We start from the raw sequence: 18,653 nt of genomic DNA, 5'->3' as shown, positions 1-18,653 counted from the left end.
AAAAAGATAAGAAGTGGATAAAACTGCCAATTCTTTTTTAAAGATCCACTGAATTGGTAATGGTGGATTACTGATTAAAAATCCTCTCTACACATTTTAAGACATAAAAAAATACTCTTTGACTAATCATTTCTGTATGGTTAGTTTTTCCGCACAAAATGCAGAATGAAAGGTAGCAGTAATAGTGGAACAGAGGCTAGCCTGGATGTTACATCATGACTTAGGCTTTCAATTCCAATATTGGGAAAAGGTTTCAGACATGGTCAGGCAATTAAATAAGAACTTTGTTTGAAGCATACTAAGGTCTTATGAGTTATATGTGAATTTACATCCTGTTACAGTAGCACCACCCTCAAGTTAAAATGTTAACTGAGACATCTCAAAAATACTGTAGCCCTTAAAGTGGTTGGAACTTAAATGCTGGTTGTGAACGCCTCTTGGATTATTATTTAGACCAATTTCTCTCACTGAAATTCTTTAACTGTGGAAAGGAGGGCAGCTCTACACTTCTTTAACTGTGCCTTCATCTGTGGGATACATTTATTCCCAAAAGCATGAAGGAACAAAGTCAATTGCTCTTTATTGAAGTATTCCCACAACACACGACATCTAATATAAGCAATATGGACTAGTTAGCCTGTAGAATCTAATATTATCAATGTAGGGAGAAACTCATGTCATGTTGGATTAATGTATCACTCTATAATATAGTGTTCTAAGCCCACTGTGTACATACTGAGCTGCTCATAGACCAAGCTCCAACTAGCACACACATCATTGCCCTACAGTGTGTGGCTCCAGTGCTTGGTATATATGGAGCTGGTCATACATGAGACTGCCTCACTAAACTGAGGTAATGATTACATGGGTCATGGTTTGAGCCACTGCAGTTCTTTTGTCATAGCCTTTCATCAGCTGACTTGTTGTACATCCAGCTGAGTAGGTATTTGAAGATAATAAAATCTAAGATCTAAAGATGTTCCTTAAGCTTTGTCAAAAGCAAAGGTTTTCAAAGTTTAGTGGTATTTGTTAAGCCCAAGTTATCTGTCTCATTAAAAAAATCTATTATTGCATATCTAGAGTGTGTGCAGAGAGCTACCTTTTGAATAATATTCGCATAGTTCCCAGTGAATATGTAATAGTGTTTTTGCTGGAAATCCTCATCCCTAAAACTTACTAGAAAACTAAAAGTGTTCCTTTTGCCTGGCGTGTAGGAGGCAGACACAGATGACAAGCAGGGAACACTGGACTTTGAAGAGTTCTGCTCTTTCTACAAGATGATGTCGACCCGCAGGGACCTGTACCTTCTCATGCTCACCTACAGCAACCACAAAGATCACCTCGACACAAACGACCTGGCCCGCTTCCTGGAGACTGAGCAGAAGGTACTCATTTCAGTTGCATTTAAAACCTGCAAACTAGCAGCAGTGTGGATGTGTCAAAATCCGACAAGATAAGAATTGCTATTTTTAACCCTCACTGGTATATGTTGGATAGAAATAACAGGAATTCCAGGACAGTCTGAAAATCATCACTGACATGACTGTTATGATAGTGAGCAGTGCCTAGACTGTTACTATTAACAGTAACATCTCTATGTAGCACAACCTATGTTTAATCAATCATGCATTATTGATTGTTACAAGGAAATATTCGCTAATACCACATTTTTGCTATATTTTCTAATCAACAATTAGTTAAGTTGTATCACTAGCCAAATGGGACACTGAAAGTCAATAGTTGCTGGCCTGCAGCTGTTCTAGAACACAGTTTGTAAGTAGAGCATGGGAGGTTAGCTCTAGCACAACCAGCTAAACAGTGAACAGCAGAGGCCTGTACTACGAAGCTGGATTAACCTATCCAGGATATCTCTCCGTTACCTGGGTTGACTTCCAGATATTTGCAGTCTAGGATAAGCGGTACTACGAAGCTGGTTATCAACTCGGTAAATCAACCCAGGGTTTTCCAATCTGGATCTCTGCGCGCTCACATAAAGGGGAGGTGTTTGCAGCGTCTGACCAATCACAAACATGGAGAAACCCTGCAGAGCAGACTACTTTACCATGGAGGAGCAGACAATTATTCTTCAACAATATGAAGAATTCAAACACATCATCCAGGCCAAAAGCAACACTGTTGCTGCAGCAAAAGCCAGGAAGGAATGCTGGCAGAAAATTGCCGACTCTGTTAATGTGTAAATTCATGAGATCATACAATATTAATTTATCAGACAATATAAACGGACAGCACTCTGATCACACAATGCCACTTTATTACGGCACAGACGTTTGGGGCAGATCGCTTCCTCAGTGCCCTTCCTTTCATAAGAGACATTAAGTTAGTTTAATATTCAACATTCAAAATACAAACCTATTATGGCTTCAACCATTTGAGTGAATGATGTCACACCAACTGTATAATATACAGAATAATATCCCTCATGTGCCTCAAGGCTTATTTTACAAATATATATTTTCGTCAATTTTTTACAATTACAATAATAAATACAGTTATTATGCTCCCTGACACTTTGATCTCAGGATGTCAAACCTACAGAATAATATCCCCCACGTGCCTCAATGATTATTTTTTAAATATATATTTTGGCCAATTAAAAAAATTGCATCTATCACTAAAAACTCATTCTCCTAAGCGCTCCTCTCACGATCCACGTACCAATGTTGACAGGATCTTTTAAGAATGGGCAGGTCATTTTCTAAGAGAACTGATTGGTCAGGAGGTGGTGCTTTTGTACTCATTGATCTCTTATCCAGAACATAACCTGCTCCGGAGCAGGTTAGCCGTTCAGCATAAGTTACCATGGTGATTTACCCCGGTAAGAAGTGAACCAGCTTCTTAGTACGGAAAACCCAGAGTTAACCCTGAAGTTACCTCGATAAGAGAAAATCCAGCTTCGTAGTACAGGCCTCCGGTCAGGTTGCTAATCTGCAAAAAAAACTACACTCAAACTCAATGTGTAATATTTGATGTTGAAGATGAGACGACTGCAGACTGCATATGACCATTTATTCCAGATTTGTCACTAGAATATTTAAAAAAATATGTATGATGTGTATACCATTCTCATGTCTGTGTGTTACTGTAAGTACATAACAGGACACTGTTAGCCTAGCTTAGCAATACGATTGGAGGCAGGGGGAAACAGCTACCTTTTCCAACGCCTCTGAAGTTTACTAAGGAATATGTGTTCATTCTCATTTCTACAAACAGAAATGTAAGAATTAGCCTACAATTTGTGGATTTAGAAGAAATGATGTGCAGGAACCATTTCTTGGCTGGGTGCATTGGCTGTTGTGTAGTCTGCACAGAGATCAACCATAGAGATCAACCCATGCCATAGCAGGACACACTGCATACTAATGCTTGCCAGATGAGTAAACTGTTGTTTGTCAAGAGGGTTTCAGCAGGAAACTCCTTTCAGTAAGATGTATGGTTGTTTTTACATGTGTTCTAATTAATGACATACAACATGTTTGTTCACTTTAAACGAGTTGTTAGGAGGATTTTTTGAAACTTTGGACAGAGCTAGGCTCACTGCCTTCTCTTTATGCTAAGCTAGGCTAACTAGATTCTGTTCTGGTTAGAAACTATTAAGTTACCATTACATTTTAAGGTATTGTTGCATTTTAAAAAGAGCCACATAATATGTTTACTTGCACATGTTCTTTAAGATTTTTTTAGATGTTTATTAATTTACATGTATACAAATAATACAGATACACACACATAACACTTCCCCATCACAACATAAGATGTGATGGAGAAGAGCAAAAAACCCTCAAGGGGACTTAATCAAGGCTCCAGTGCAGGGATTGCATTAATCAAAGAAAAAAGAGAAAATTAAAATTATTAAAAGGAAGGTCAAAAGACAGATTAAGATTTCTCAAGATAATAGATTTCATTATATGCTGTACAAATGCACAAAGAATACTTAAATTAGCATCAGTGGGTTGTTTGCAAAGACAAACCATTAGCATAACACTGCAGTGATAGAAGCAAACCTTTTACCTTTTTCTTAAAAGGTGCTAAATTGAAATATTGAGATGGAAACACATTCCATATGAACCCATGATCACAGGAGGCCTGAGTTTAAAGTTGTTACATGTAGAATAGTTTTGAAATTGGTGATAGTAGGAATACAATTGATGATAGAATGGAGGATGGGTCTTAGACAACAGAATAATTGCTCCTTTGAAAGCTTATTTTCAGGAATAAAAAGACATTATGCTTATCTGAAAATGAATATTTATGTTTCAGTCATCTCATTTACCAATCCAGGGTTGTGTACTCAGCCTATCCAAATTAAATTCCTTCATGGGTAGTTAGGGAAAGTTGTGTAGAAGTTGGTGATTGTTCTGCCATTTAAAATACCGAGTCCTTGTTTTTAGCTTGTGTGTGGTTGGAGGTTAGAACAGTAAGTGACTGGCCAAGTGGTGCTCAGTGTGGGTAAATGTAGGCAGCGAGGGCCCTGCAGGGACGTTAGCATTAGTGCCTTCACAACTCTTATAACAGCAGCAGTTGGAAAGGGTTTTCACATGAAGCACATCTCCTTGCTAATGATACCGTTGCTCGGGAAAGAAAAACGAGCTAATGAGCGTAACTGCTTGTTTTTCTTTAAACGCCCAGTGTGTGCTCCATCAGCTAATTTGCACTCTCGCCATCATTTTTAAAAGAGAAGGCTCTGTTTGCATAGTGAGATGTCAGCTCCACTCAGCTGTGGTGTATTCCAATTATACTCAGCATTTAGTTCTGACACTGTGAATACGATGGCTCACCTCCTCTTTGTATTGGAGAATGGTGGAAGCAGTTTTGTGAAGTGATATGTTTGAAATAATGTCAAGATGCAGCAGAGTGTCATTAAGCACAGCCTTCGTTGGTCTGATCTGTTTGTTTGTGCCTCAAATAACAATCCCTGTCCGTCCCCATGCAGTCCAGACCAAACCATCTAACCTAAGCTCTATGTTTGCTTTCAGAAGTGAAGGAAACATTATGAAGTTAGTTGGACCACATTAGTACAAAGACTGATGGTAACATGATTAGAGTGATCATTATACTTTCCTTCTCATCTTCCATATTAGTGCAAACCAATATATGAAAATGTCATGTATTATTAAAGATTAAACTCTACTAAATATTAAATGTAGCTTATCGATATAGGTCTGCTCTTAAATTTAAAGATAGATACGCTAGTTGCACAAACATATCAATCAAAAAGCCTAAAAGGGAGTGATTTGTTTTTTTCAAAATTATTTAAAATTCCTTGCAGTTTCTTTGATCATCAATTAGTTACCATCAGTAAAAATCAACTCTTCATGCAGATTTATTGGTAATTGGTATGGTTATTTAGCCTTGTTGACCACTTAAAGCAGTTTTACACTACATGTCACATTCACCCATTCATACACATTCATACACTGTTGGTGCAGCCATCAGGAGCAATTTGGGGTTAAGTATCTTGCCCAAGGAAAGATTGACATGAAGACTGGAGGAGCTGGGAATCAAACCGCCAATTTTCCGATTGGTGGATGACCTGTTTACCTCCTGAGCCACAGCCTCCAAAAAAAATGAATAACATTTTTTAACTCACAGTAAGTAGCTTCACAGATCCAAAAAAATGGCAAAATAGAAGTGACGAGAAATAAATAGTGAATGGAAACAGTGTTGCAATGAGTGAATAAAAACTGAGAGCAGGAGAGTGGTGAGTATGAAACCTGTACTGATGGAGTAAACATGGAGGGAGGCTTGAGTTTGCATCAACCAGGGAACAGGGGACATAAGAGTAAAGGTCGGTTTCTATATAGATCTAAACAGAATCTGCTGTTTGGCATTTTTATTTTCATCATGTACAACACCGTAAGACTGTCTTAAACCTTTATTTATTATATTCAGGTTCTGTAGAGGAAACATCTTAACCACAAAGTGTTCTCAAGTGCTGTGATATATCTCAACATACACATTTCATACATATTAGCACATTTCATGGTTCCCAGATGATGTATACTAATGCTTTTGATGATCCTCTAACTTTGACCTCTATCTTCTGACCTCTCATCCAGCGCCACCATCTGGTCAAAAAGTAATTCTGTCCAACACTTTGGTTAAGAATTAGACTCTTCATCTTCTTAAATGTTCAATTTTAGTTTTTCAGGAGTATTAGGAGTATAAAAAAAGTAAAACACAATGTATATTACTATGATCATTTTATATCATTTTATGACCTACTCTTTTTCAAATGATTGTGTTGAAATTCAGCGAAACCTCTTCAGTCCAATGTGTGTATGTGTGCCTGTGCTGAGCTCATTGGTAATGGAGGTGGACTAACCTCTGCTGAGTATATTTGGATCCACTCTCTACACAGTATTCTCTCACCTGGATTATTATGACCTGGTAGCAAACATGCCCCATTTAACACAATTATAGACACTTGCCCTATACTCACTACTGTACAAGTGGAATAAAAAATATTTTCTAAAATGGAAATAACCCTCACTAGACTGTACCCAGCCCCCCCCCCCCTCATTTAAATGGTCAATACATATGGGAATCTGATAGACCAATCAGGCGGCTTTAAAGATCAGCTACCAGACACACTGTTAAATCGTGTAGCTGGGACTGAATGAAACATGACTATAGGAAGCTCTCTTAACTCAGTCACTTCTCAATAATTCTTCTTAATGTTGAATCTTCCCATACATTAGTTATGATTCTGTTTCATAATGTACAGAGGAAGTAAGTTTTATGACTGCATGATGTGTATTTCTGTACTTTGTAGATGACCAAAGTCACCAAGGACCATTGCCTGGAGATTATCAACAAATTTGAGCCATGTTCTGAGAACCAGAAGGAAGGGGTTCTGGGTATTGATGGTAAGTGAACTTTAAGCTTCTGTATGTAGAACTAAACTCTTTGCTAGTTTTCTTCTAGTGAAGAATCCAGCAGTGGTTCATCTAGGTTTCCTACATCATAAATATTCTCTTTATGTTCACTGTTGTTCAAAGAATGAGTTCTGAATCCCAGTGTGATGAAAATGGTGTCTGCAAGGTCAGAGCTTTTCTTCCATCATTTTGATCATCTTAGTGAAGCTTTTGCTCTGTTGGGATCTGTTCAAGGTGTCCGCTGCAAATTCACTAGATTGATCTATGCTACTTGTACAATTCATTAGATTCATTGTGTGTGACTTACATTTTTTTTCTATTATTTAAGAAGTGTGATAGTTGAATTGAAAACAGCACAGACTGTAATATATCAAAGCAAATAATAGTAAGGAGTCCATCATACTGCCTTGTTGGTATTGATTGTTAGAATATTACAATAAGGTAATTACTACTTACAAACAAAACATGTGACACAAAATACACATCTGTTTTTTCCAGCTTCTATCTTTTAGAAGAGACTTCAAATCAATAAATATTGCATTGAGTATTTCTTTTCAATGAGTCACGACTTACTGACTTGTTCATGAACTACAGAAGTGCTGGTGCTGGAGAAACTGAGCACTGTATATTTTCCACCTCTTTCTGCTGAACACACACCTGATTACCTGGACTGGATTAGGATGAATGTAGTTAGAGTTAGAAGAAATGGAAAAAATACAGTGTAAACACTGTCTATCACTTGATAACTTGTGGGAATTATCGGTCAGTCTCCATACAGTACATATTCTTATACTTAATGAAGGTCGGGCACACAGAATTTGTATCATTGTATACTAGTAAATATTCCAGCAGTAAGAGAGACGGTGTGCCACAGTTTTTCTCATTATTTTCAATTTACACTTTCAAACACACCTGTCATCTTTTTAAGGAGAGCTTAATCCAATAATCACCTGCCCTGAAAATACTATTATTCAAAAAACCTGGTAAGAAATATGAAGTGGTGTTTGCTGCTGGTGCTGTAGAGTCGCACTACATACAATCCATCTCTGCCTGCTCTGGCCAGAGCTCATTAGCTAAATACACATGATCCAGTGCTGGACCTCTCTGCACCACTGCTGCACTTCTTGAACACATAAAATAGAACTCGTTATCTAAGGCTATGAAATCTACCGGTGCCTTAGTGGGACATTTTGATTCGTTTGATTGACCATAACAGTTAACATATCTATGAATTAAGAGATGTGTGAAAGATTTGAGGCATTGATCATAAATCAAATTGTTTAAACCTTTGCTTCATTTACTTCCAGGTTTTACAAGTTACATGCGCAGTCCAGCAGGGGACATCTTCAACCCAGAGCACTATAACGTTAACCTGGACATGAGCCAGCCGCTGTCCAACTACTTCATCGCTTCCTCACACAACACTTACCTGATGGGTGACCAGCTAATGTCACAGTCCAGGGTGGACATGTATGCCTGGGTGCTGCAGGCCGGCTGCCGCTGTGTAGAAGGTACACTACACACTGCCAGTATACAAGCACAGTTTAAGGAATGATTCAAGGTTTACTGTTACTGTGCATTTTTTCATGCAGCTTAAAGTCTGTGTAAAGTAAAAATAAATATGTGTTCTGAGTTTGACATACCACGGAAAAGTGTGTTGTTAACCACCCTGCCAAATTTGAATGATTAAAAAAATTGCCAAATATATGAAATTAGGCTTCAAAGTTGTGTAAAAATCAGCCTCTTTCTCTGCTACCAAACACTGTGGGATTGCCCGCTGAGTTCACTGAAACCCCGCCCCCTACCAAGTGTCACCTGTCAATCAAAGTCACCACCTCTACCAGAAACATAGACGCTACGCTTGAGAGCTTTCTGCCGCTAGCTCAGCGGCTAGCTCGGCGGCTAACTCAGTTAACTGGCTAACTGTAGACTGTAGTACTAGTAGTGTGCGGGGTGGTGGTGATTTTCAGACCTGCCCACTAAATCCTGAACACAGAAATGTTGAAACACAGTTTGTGAAGCCTAGCTCCACAATTCAAATCTAAATGGTTGAAATGCTTTTTACACCTTTTTTAGAAATACATTTATGATCTATTTAATGTGTTTAGAACAAAATGTTTGAATTCACTTTACACTGTCTTTAAGTATAGCAATGATATCACATTTACAAGTTCCAGAATGATGCTCGGAGCTTGAATCATGCAGTTCTGGTTAAATTAGAATAACATTTTAACAAATCAGAGCTGAGGAAAGAATCCCACTGTAAATTAGATCAGTGTCAAATGTGATACATTTGATGCACACACACTGGACACTATTAGACTGAGCCATGTGCAGTGGACATGTGGGGTAATTACACTCACTATGCCAGCCTGTATCTGCCTGCTACAACTTAGGGAAGTGCATGCTGGGAGGCAAAAACATGTTGTGGGGGAAGCCTGGCATTATCCACTGTAAAAAGGTCACCACCCACTCCTCTACTATGTTTGCCTGAGGATTGAGGCCAACACAAATCAAAATGAACTGAGCTCCACGTAACTGTCTTGCATGCGTGCTCTGATGAAGGTCAACCAGACTGAAGGTTTGGTTAAAGCTGCATGTTTTAACCTGACAGTGAACCAAACAGGAAACAGGAAATCTTAGCAACTAGCTTGTGAATGTAGTAAGGCATTAAGCTGCTAAAGAGAGTTAGTAGAGACCAAAACAGAGCTAAAAGAGGAGTAAATGTTGAACTTACATCCAGGTGGAGACAAACACAACTCCAAATGAATGATAATGTTGCTCTATAACTGCTGGATGTGGAGATGAGCAACGGGTTGCTATGACAACCTCATAAGGTGAGAAGATGCATGTTTCCTTTGCCCTGAGTGACTGTGAAAATCACTCATACAGCTTTAATTAGTATTATGTTTCGAGTAGGGGTGGGCTTTTGAATACATTTTCTTGATCGATCACCGGGAACATGAACGATCAATTATCGATTGATCATTATCTTTTATCTTAAAAATGCCATAATTCGGGACCTTTGTAAAAGCAGCTGAGCCCGAAGCTCCGAGCCAAACCTCTTCACATATCAATCAATAGAGCACTCTTAAACACAATTGAGCCTCTTTTAGAAACAATTCCAAAAAAACAATCAAATCTAATAACAACTTAATCAAAAAACAGAATATTACTCCGGACTGACAAAATGCTCCCAGATGAGCCGAGAGAGAAAGAGGGAGAGTGAGTGACAGAGATAGTGTTACTTCACAATTCTGCTTATTTAACTAGAGCCTCATAAAACAACCAGAGTGACTCACCTAAAGGCTACAGTAGTGACTGTCCACTGCTAACAAAGTAAAGTAACTCCAGCCTACTGATTCTTGTTGATTAGCATGTTAGCATGTTAGCATGCTCAGGGATCAGTGAGCGCAGCCTGGTGACAGTCAGTCGAGCATCTGAAACGCTCTGACGGGACAGCAGTAGCCGGGATGCAGAGGTATTGTGCTATCCTGGGTATCCTGGCCATGGTGCTGAGTTTACAATCAACTCCGTCATTTTTAGTTTGAAAAGGTCCCACGCCAAACTTCGCCTTGACCTCTTCATGTTTATGTTTGATATCTACAGCAGCTGGTAGGTAGCTGAGCCGTTTTCTCTGTCAAATATCACCCCCTGTTGCTAAGATGTCTCATTGCTGCCACATAGTGAAATTCATTGCATTGCTTCAGGACTCACGCTATGCAATACAGCTTCTATTTGAAACCAGCGTTTTCATGTGATCGACAACATTTTTAACCATCAATTATCGATCATCGATTAATCATGCCCATCCCTAGTTTCGAACATGTTTTGGACCTATTTATCTGTTAGCAATGCTATGCTTCTTTTGTTTTTGAGAAAATTAAAGATGTTAGTTAGGTTACCTTAAAAGAAATCACGACTTATCAAGTAATAATGTACTTACAGTATAATCCACATGCTGAAGTAAAAGACAGCAGAAATCTAGAGAACAATTATTCAAAAAGTGTTCCAGTATTACACAAATGTCCATCAGTATGTTAATGAGTGACTCTTCTCCTGAGCGCAGTGGACTGCTGGGACGGTCAGGACGGCGAGCCCATTGTCCACCACGGGTACACACTCACCTCCAAGATCCTCTTCAAAGACGTCATTGAGACCATCAACAAGTACGCCTTCGTCAAGAACGAGTATGTTTCAACACACGCACACTTGCAATCTCTCTGTGCTGCTACACTTTTGCCATTTTCTTACTATATTCACTGTGTCGCACACTCACTCAGTCAGGATATATGGTTTTAAGGGCCAAAACTTAATGTATAAATACAAAAATAATGATATAATAAAATTATTCAACAAGTGTAACACTCAATTGTCTCTATATTTTATTCATTTAGGTTGACACATTTATTTATCCATTTTTAAATAGTATTACTTTTGTCAATTGCTTTCATTTAAATCAGAGGGCGGACCCTGCCCTGTGATTGGTGGTCAGCTTAAATTATAACACTATGTATATGTTCACTTATTAAAGCATGTAATAATATTGTTATTTATATATTTATATATTTAGTTTTGGCCCTTAAATCCCCCATAAAAAGCTCCTAATAGATCACTGTCATGTTTCATCGCCTCTGTATTGATGGTAACTGACCAACCATAAAACATGTATGTGCTGATGAAAATCACCCAGCACTATATGGACATATATGCTGTCAGGTCATGTTACATTGTTGCATTACACAGGCTGTTGGCTCGTAAAGCCACAGAGAAAAATGGAGGAAATGAGGCTTGCAATACAATTCCAGGGTTGGGTGGGTTTAATGCGCTTCTTTACATCTGAAGCAATCTTATGATGCAGTGTTCCTCTTGTATGTTGGATTTGACTCAATGTTTGGTGTGATGGCATGTGAGGTGATGAGGAAAATAAAACATGGACTATGAAGAGGCGATGTATGTATCCATAGAAAGGCTCCTCCCGGGAGCAGTTTGATGTTTCTACAGCAAACAATTCACAGGTTAAAGTGTGATTCTAACATAATAAGACAGATGGAAGTGTTTGTTGCTGATTTTATTCAGCACATTTTCTGCCTCATTAGTGTACAGGTTGTCTTTTCTAGTTATGAGTTAAACCAAAGGATTCTCATACACCTCAGCCCATTAACAGGAGGATTTGCTCTTTTTTTAACCAGTATTGTATCATTACAATGTGGATAGTACATGCACATTAACAATGTCTCATGCTACACCAGCAGTAGGGGAAAGCAGACACACATATCATAATACTAAATATTTCAAGTATCAGGTTATTTGGAGGAAAACTAGTTTCATGATACGATGCCAGAAAGTGATCACAGGACTGGAGTGACAGCTAAGATAAGTCACTAACATTCTTGAAAACCTGGCTGCTGGCTGAGGCTAAGCAGCCCCCCTCCCTCCCAAACAGCCCCCCTCTGTCTACCAGTAGTACCTGCAGGCAGTGAATCACATCAGACTGATACTGACTGATTTCTAAATAAATTATTTCAGGAATATTATTTTTATTTTATTGACATTTAAGATCAGTTTGATATCAGTGATTAGTGTGATATTATTGAGTTTATATAGTGACTTTGTTATTGTAAACGTTACTGTTGCAGCTCTAGAAACAGCATTTAGTTATATTTGAAATATAGATCAATTCTAATCCTGCTCTGAATGTTTTGTTTTTTGTTTTGTTTTTTTAATAATATATTTTTTCAAGTATTAACTAATGAAATAGAACCAATGAGAGTATCAATAAAGAAGCAAACCAATAAGGACTATTGATGAGAGCAGGGATTGCAGTCTAATATATATATTTGAATTTACAAGAATTTTTTTTCTGATGTAGATTCTGGTTGCCTTTTAAAGTCAATACAGTTAATAAATACAGATATTTGTGTTATTTTAATTTTAAAGTATAGCTGTATAGTTCAAATAAGTATGCCTACAAGAGATATAGGACTCCTTTATCACTGGTGCATAAGATGCATCAGATTACATCTAATGTTATTATACAGGAAGTCCAATTTGAGTCCTGTGAATGTTGCAGTAACATATAACGGTAACAAATCTTTTAAATACAGCATTCACATGTAACCCACCAGGAATCTGTGCGGTCATGTATGTGATTGGTTGATAAGATGCCTTGCTGGATGATGAAACCCCGCCCCCTACCAAGTGTCACCTGTCAATCAAAGTCACTACCTCTACCCGAAACATGGACGCTACGTCTGAGAGCTTTCTGCTGCTAGCTCAGCTGCTAACTCAGCTGCTAGCTCGGCGGCTAACTGTAGACTGTAGTAGTAGTAGTGTGTGCTGAATGTATTTATACCTCTACAGCAGCAGGGGCGGGTTTATGCTAATCACATTTTCAGACCCGCCCACTAAATCCTGAACACAGAAATGTTGAAACACAGTTTGTGAAGCCTAGCTCCACAATTCAAATCTAAATGGTTGAAATGCTTTTTACACATTTTTTAGAAATACATTTATGACCTATTTAATGTGTTTAGAAGAAAATGTCTGAATTCACTTTACACAGTCTTTAAATGATTCAAAATGTTCTCATCTCACAATAATTCTAATATTTTAGGGTGAAATGTAAGGTATTTCATTTCATTTGTAATTAAAAACAGTACTGTAGGTTAGACTACATTGAAAATACTAATTACAGCCTCAATGCAACAAAAGTGAGTCAACCTAAATAAATACACCTGAGACTTCTCATTCAGACTAACCTGAATAAGGTTATAAAACTTGTGATCAGCACCAGAATTTTCTCAGTTTTGGCCTTTTGTTGTGTCTCATGCAACATGGCTTCACGTGGAAACCAGATTGTGAGACTTCACAAAGATGAGAGAAGGTCTCAGATTATCAGTAGGCTATTGAACAGAAGCAGCAGTAGTTAGCAGTTAGTACAGGAGGATCCAAACTAGAAGGGTCAGTGGTGACAGTACGCACACAAACATTAGCTATTTACATTACCAAGTGCTTCTAACTCGGCACAAGGATTATTTGTGGACATTGGTATTTCAGTGACATTACATGAAGTCAGCCTCTACAGATAATGTCCAAAAACTTTGCCAAAGAACATGAAAGGAAGCCTGATGAAAACTGGCAGCGCATTCTTTGGTCGGATGAAACCAAAATAAATGAGTTTGGATGAGATAGAGTCCATCATGTTTGGGCTGGAGCTGGCCAAGACTTCCACAGTGCTGACTGTGTAAAACGGAGGTGGGAGTTTGCTGATGTGGAGCTGCGTGAGTGTGAAAGGTGTAGGACAGTCGACATTTATTAGATGGCACTATGAATGCAAGTTTGTTAACCCAAAATACTGAATGAAAAGATGATTAACAGTCTCAGAGGAATTTTCCACAAGGACAGTGATCCAAAAACACACTGCAAAAATCACACAAGAGTTTTTAAAGAAAAAAAAAGTCCAGACTGACCTGAACATGTACTCCAATATGAATCCAATAAAACACCTGTGTAGTATTTTAAAGAGGAAAGTAGAGCAACAAAACCTTTCCATCAAAGAGAATGACAAAACATTTCTCCACACATTTGTTCTAGACTGTTATCAACCATACCAGGAAGATCCAGTCTAGCATCAAAATAAAGGCTGGCATACAAGATATAAAGAAATAAATGAATGTAGTCTTACTAATAAAGGCTGTGCTGACTTTAGTTGCAGTTTGTTTTTTAAATGAAATGGATCTTTCATTATAGTTTAATTTAGGGCTGGGCAATTAATCGAAACCAACATTTAGAAACTGTAATGGACTTAATCTTGCTCATGTCAATTAATGGTGGTGTTCACTGTTGCCATGACAGTAAAGGTTGCATATCTTTAAGGAATTTGAAAACTTGTCTCCAGTGATCATTTGAACCCAAACCATGATCTTTACATAGTTCTAATCAAGTAAACTAGACATTAACCACAGCGTCACATCTTAAAACATCTTTATTTTCACTCCCTAAAGATACTCATGTGTGAGGGCAGCAGTGGAAAATACCAAACTAAAGAAACTGTGAATATACATCATTGTTCATCAAGGGTGGAGATAATCGTTCATTAATCGTAATCAAGGTTAAAAGTTCAGTTAATCATGATTTAGATTTTTGCCATAATTGCCCAGCTCTAGTTTAATTAGTCAAATGTTCTGTTTTTCAATTCTTCTTGGGTATTGTCTAAAACAACAAACTATTTGATAGATAGAATTTATAATGACTTAACATTTTTGTGATACTGATCAGGAGTGTACTTAGTTTTATTATGTACTGTATGTATCTATTTCAAACAGTACATATTCAGAACCATGCACACAGCATACTTCTAGTGAAAAACTGTGTATTAACATTGTCTGCAGTCAGTATCCTAAATAGCAGAAGGTTTAGATTCAGATGAAGGTAAAGCCCAACATGCAATGTCTTATAGATTCTTAGAGTGTGTGGAGGGATGAACTACATTCCTTTAAAAGATATTCCTCCATGTGTTGATGGTGGTGGAGAGTGCTGTCTAACACATCAATCCACAATCTGCCATAGGTGTTGATCTGGGTTGATCTGTGGTGAGTGTGAAGGCCGTAGCATATGATTCACATCATTATTACACTCATCAAACCATTCAGTCAGCCAACATGGCCCAGAGGCTTCAGGTTTCTCCTTTCATTTGTGTAACATACGCAGACGCTTCCATATATAAAAACACACATGAAACATAAAATCACACTCACACACACACACAGAGTAATGAAAGCGTACACACAGACACCCTCCTCCTCCTCACACAGGCAGCATCAGAAGGTGGTAATCTCATCAACATGCACACAGTCTGGAGGATGCAGAGAAGAGCTCTATTTTTAGAGCCTGGCTCTTCAAGTACAATGAATCGCTTTGTGGGAATGTTCACCTTCTCGGTGTGTGTGTTTCAAAACGTAATTGTGGACATTATATTCAATAGATAATTGGCTAAAAAAGGAGCAGGGTGAAAGGCTGCTTTCAACATCAAAGAGAAGGATCTGATTTAGCAGGACGCTGAATAAAAAAGCTCTGCAGCAAGCTGACAGGAACAAAATTGGAATGACAAGCTTCCATCTGACTGAGACTGTGAAGAGTCTCAGCTAGTATGTTGTGACTGAGGAGTCACAGTACTTCTGAATGTTACACCACAGATTCTTCACTGTAGTAGGACATGCTGATATGAAAATACGGACATTCATCCAGGTACATTTTCATTAACAGATGAACAGTCTTTTTACAAGTCATATAAAAACCTCACATGACCAGAATCTTGCAGAGACTGAGAGTAGCTTTATAGAGCTTTGTGTCAAGTGTCCTTATGTTTAGTGTCTTTTCAAGTGGCTCCAAACCACAGAGTCATAAAACCATGTTGCATTCTTACAGCCAAACTGAACAAAGGATTTAAAAAAGATGTTACTGAATCATATTGAAGCTTTAATCTGCAGGTTTACTGTTTTTTTAAGCAGCAGTAGACATATAATGAAGTCATTTTCAATGTTCACAAATGTGAGCTGTCCTAAAATATAAACTGTAAATCTATAAAAATGCTGCAACATATGTTCCAAACATCTGGAGCCAGGTGTATAAACAGCATTTATACTCAAAATGTTACACATGCTATTTATTTACAGCATTTTGTGCAGTAAGAATCTCACACATACTGTACTTCAGACCAGCATTGCAGTGCAGACATGTGAGGAATTCTGCATAATGCTGCTTACTAATGCTGCTCTCCCTCATTCTAATCGTAAAGTTGGTGACATTACAGTTTTTTCCCAATCTTTTCATCAACAGATCAGAAGTCTGGTGGAGGTAACAATATAAGAAAGCTGATGATTACTGCCATGCCAACGTTTATTTGCATTAAGGTGAACTGTGGGAATGGAGATGAGGCTTATGGACACATGCCAAACAAAACCACTGCCTTCCACTGACTGCATATAAATATGGAGAACACGTCTCCATCTCCTTCTGCTATGCAAAAGTGAAGCTAAATATCTTCTTTGAAGAAGTCCATGAGACATGCCTCCTCATGCTCCCCACCACCTGACCTGGGTTGACAGCAACTATCACAGCTGTCAATCATGTCACACCTCCTGTTTATACCATCAAATAACTCATTAAGAACAAACTTTTCAGAAGAATGAGCACTTGGAAAAACATCAGTGTGATAAGAGCGATCTAAAATGACAGAAACCATCTTTGGGGAAAAATGTATTTGACATTTACTTGATTTTTTTTTTAGTTTGGCTGATGTCCCATCTGCTAACATAGAGGGGGCGGGACTTATGACCTATACTGCAGCTGTCATGATGTGTTGCCTTCACATACCTGTGTGAATCATATTTCTATACCTCTGTAAGCATATTTCTGTTCTGAACTAGCAGAGGTTTATGTGTCTGGCCTCAGCTGTCTGTTTGGTCTTCTTTTTTGTTGCATTTTTTGGTTGGTTGGGTGTTGTCCATATAGTTTTGACTTTAGCATGACTAGCATTAAAGGTGAAAAAACCTAACATGTTAACAGCAGAAACTCAGTTAATGTAGATAATAAGAATGTAGTTTTAACAGCTAACAGGAATCCTGAGGAGGAATTCTCAGTAATGAACTTCTACATCCTTGTGTATTTTCTGCTGCAACCCAGAGACACAGTACACTGTAGAAATGAAACGCTGTGTCCTCTGTGTCCTTCTCCATCGTTCACACCTGTAATTCCAATCTTTTGTGTGTGATTATCTCCCTTCTCCCAGCTACCCCGTCATCCTGTCCATAGAGAACCACTGCAGCGTTCCTCAGCAAAAGAAGATGGCCCAGTACTTGATTGAGATCCTAGGAGACAAACTGGACGTGTCCAACATCAAAGCTGGTGATTCTGGACGGCTGCCCTCACCAGAAACACTCAAAGGCAAGATCCTTGTCAAGGTAAAGTCAGATTGTGGGCGTGCCGTCACTTATAAGTGCAGTTTGGATGTTTAAAAAGTGACTGATCCTCCTCGGTGAGACGAGTCAGTCCTCAGGCAATTATCTCAGCTCACCAGCTTATTATCTGGAGCTTGAACCTCATGCAGCAGACTTCAAAGGCTGGAGATGGTGGACTGATTGAAGTGAAGTGATTAGAAAGTGTGTGAATATGATATGTTTGGAAGAAGAGAATGAAAAATAAAAATTGAGAGGAGAAAGGGATAAAAAGCGTGTTTTTGTAGTAACAGTGGACTGCAGGCTGATACTACTATATAGTACGGCTATAATTTTAGGAAAGAGGTACAAAACATATCATATAGGATATGATGCTGCTTTGTGGCTTGACTAAAGACATATCTATCTACTCCTTAAAGGACAGGTTCACAATGTTTCAAATCTGTGTTAAAACAATAGTCAAAACCCAGACTAACACTAAAACAGTTTTTTTCTTGGTGGAATTATTGCTCCTTTTCACACTGACCCTTAAGAAGATTCCTTCATAATGCACTTATGGAGGCCAAAAAAAGTCTTGCAATGCAAAGTATTTTGTTACTGTACTTCCACCACAGCTCAACAGGAAACACTAAGAGGGAATTTGATGCTAAAAAGACTAAATGTGTCAGATATCACTTGATATGACTAACTCACACTGATGAAGCTCAATAGAAGCTGATCATCTACTTTAAATGACTGTGTGGACACACTGTGGATTTAGTCCTCCATCACTGAACACTGAAAGCACATTTGAAGATCT

General features: G+C 38.3%; 1 protein-coding gene across 1 annotated transcript in view; it reads left to right on the top strand.

Moving 5' to 3' along the window:
- Positions 1-18,653, top strand: part of plch2a (phospholipase C, eta 2a) — a 215,864-nt gene that overhangs the window by 164,018 nt on the left and 33,193 nt on the right. Inside the window, exons 5-9 of the mRNA XM_053316848.1 lie at positions 1,215-1,385; positions 6,794-6,887; positions 8,204-8,407; positions 10,966-11,086; positions 17,689-17,860. Coding sequence (XP_053172823.1) covers positions 1,215-1,385; positions 6,794-6,887; positions 8,204-8,407; positions 10,966-11,086; positions 17,689-17,860 — 762 coding nt within the window. The remainder of the gene's footprint in view (positions 1-1,214; positions 1,386-6,793; positions 6,888-8,203; positions 8,408-10,965; positions 11,087-17,688; positions 17,861-18,653) is intronic.

Source organism: Scomber japonicus, chromosome 4, assembly GCF_027409825.1.
Source record: "Scomber japonicus isolate fScoJap1 chromosome 4, fScoJap1.pri, whole genome shotgun sequence".
Classification (NCBI taxonomy): Eukaryota; Metazoa; Chordata; class Actinopteri; order Scombriformes; family Scombridae; genus Scomber; species Scomber japonicus.
This window is presented reverse-complemented; position numbering and strand designations above follow the sequence as displayed.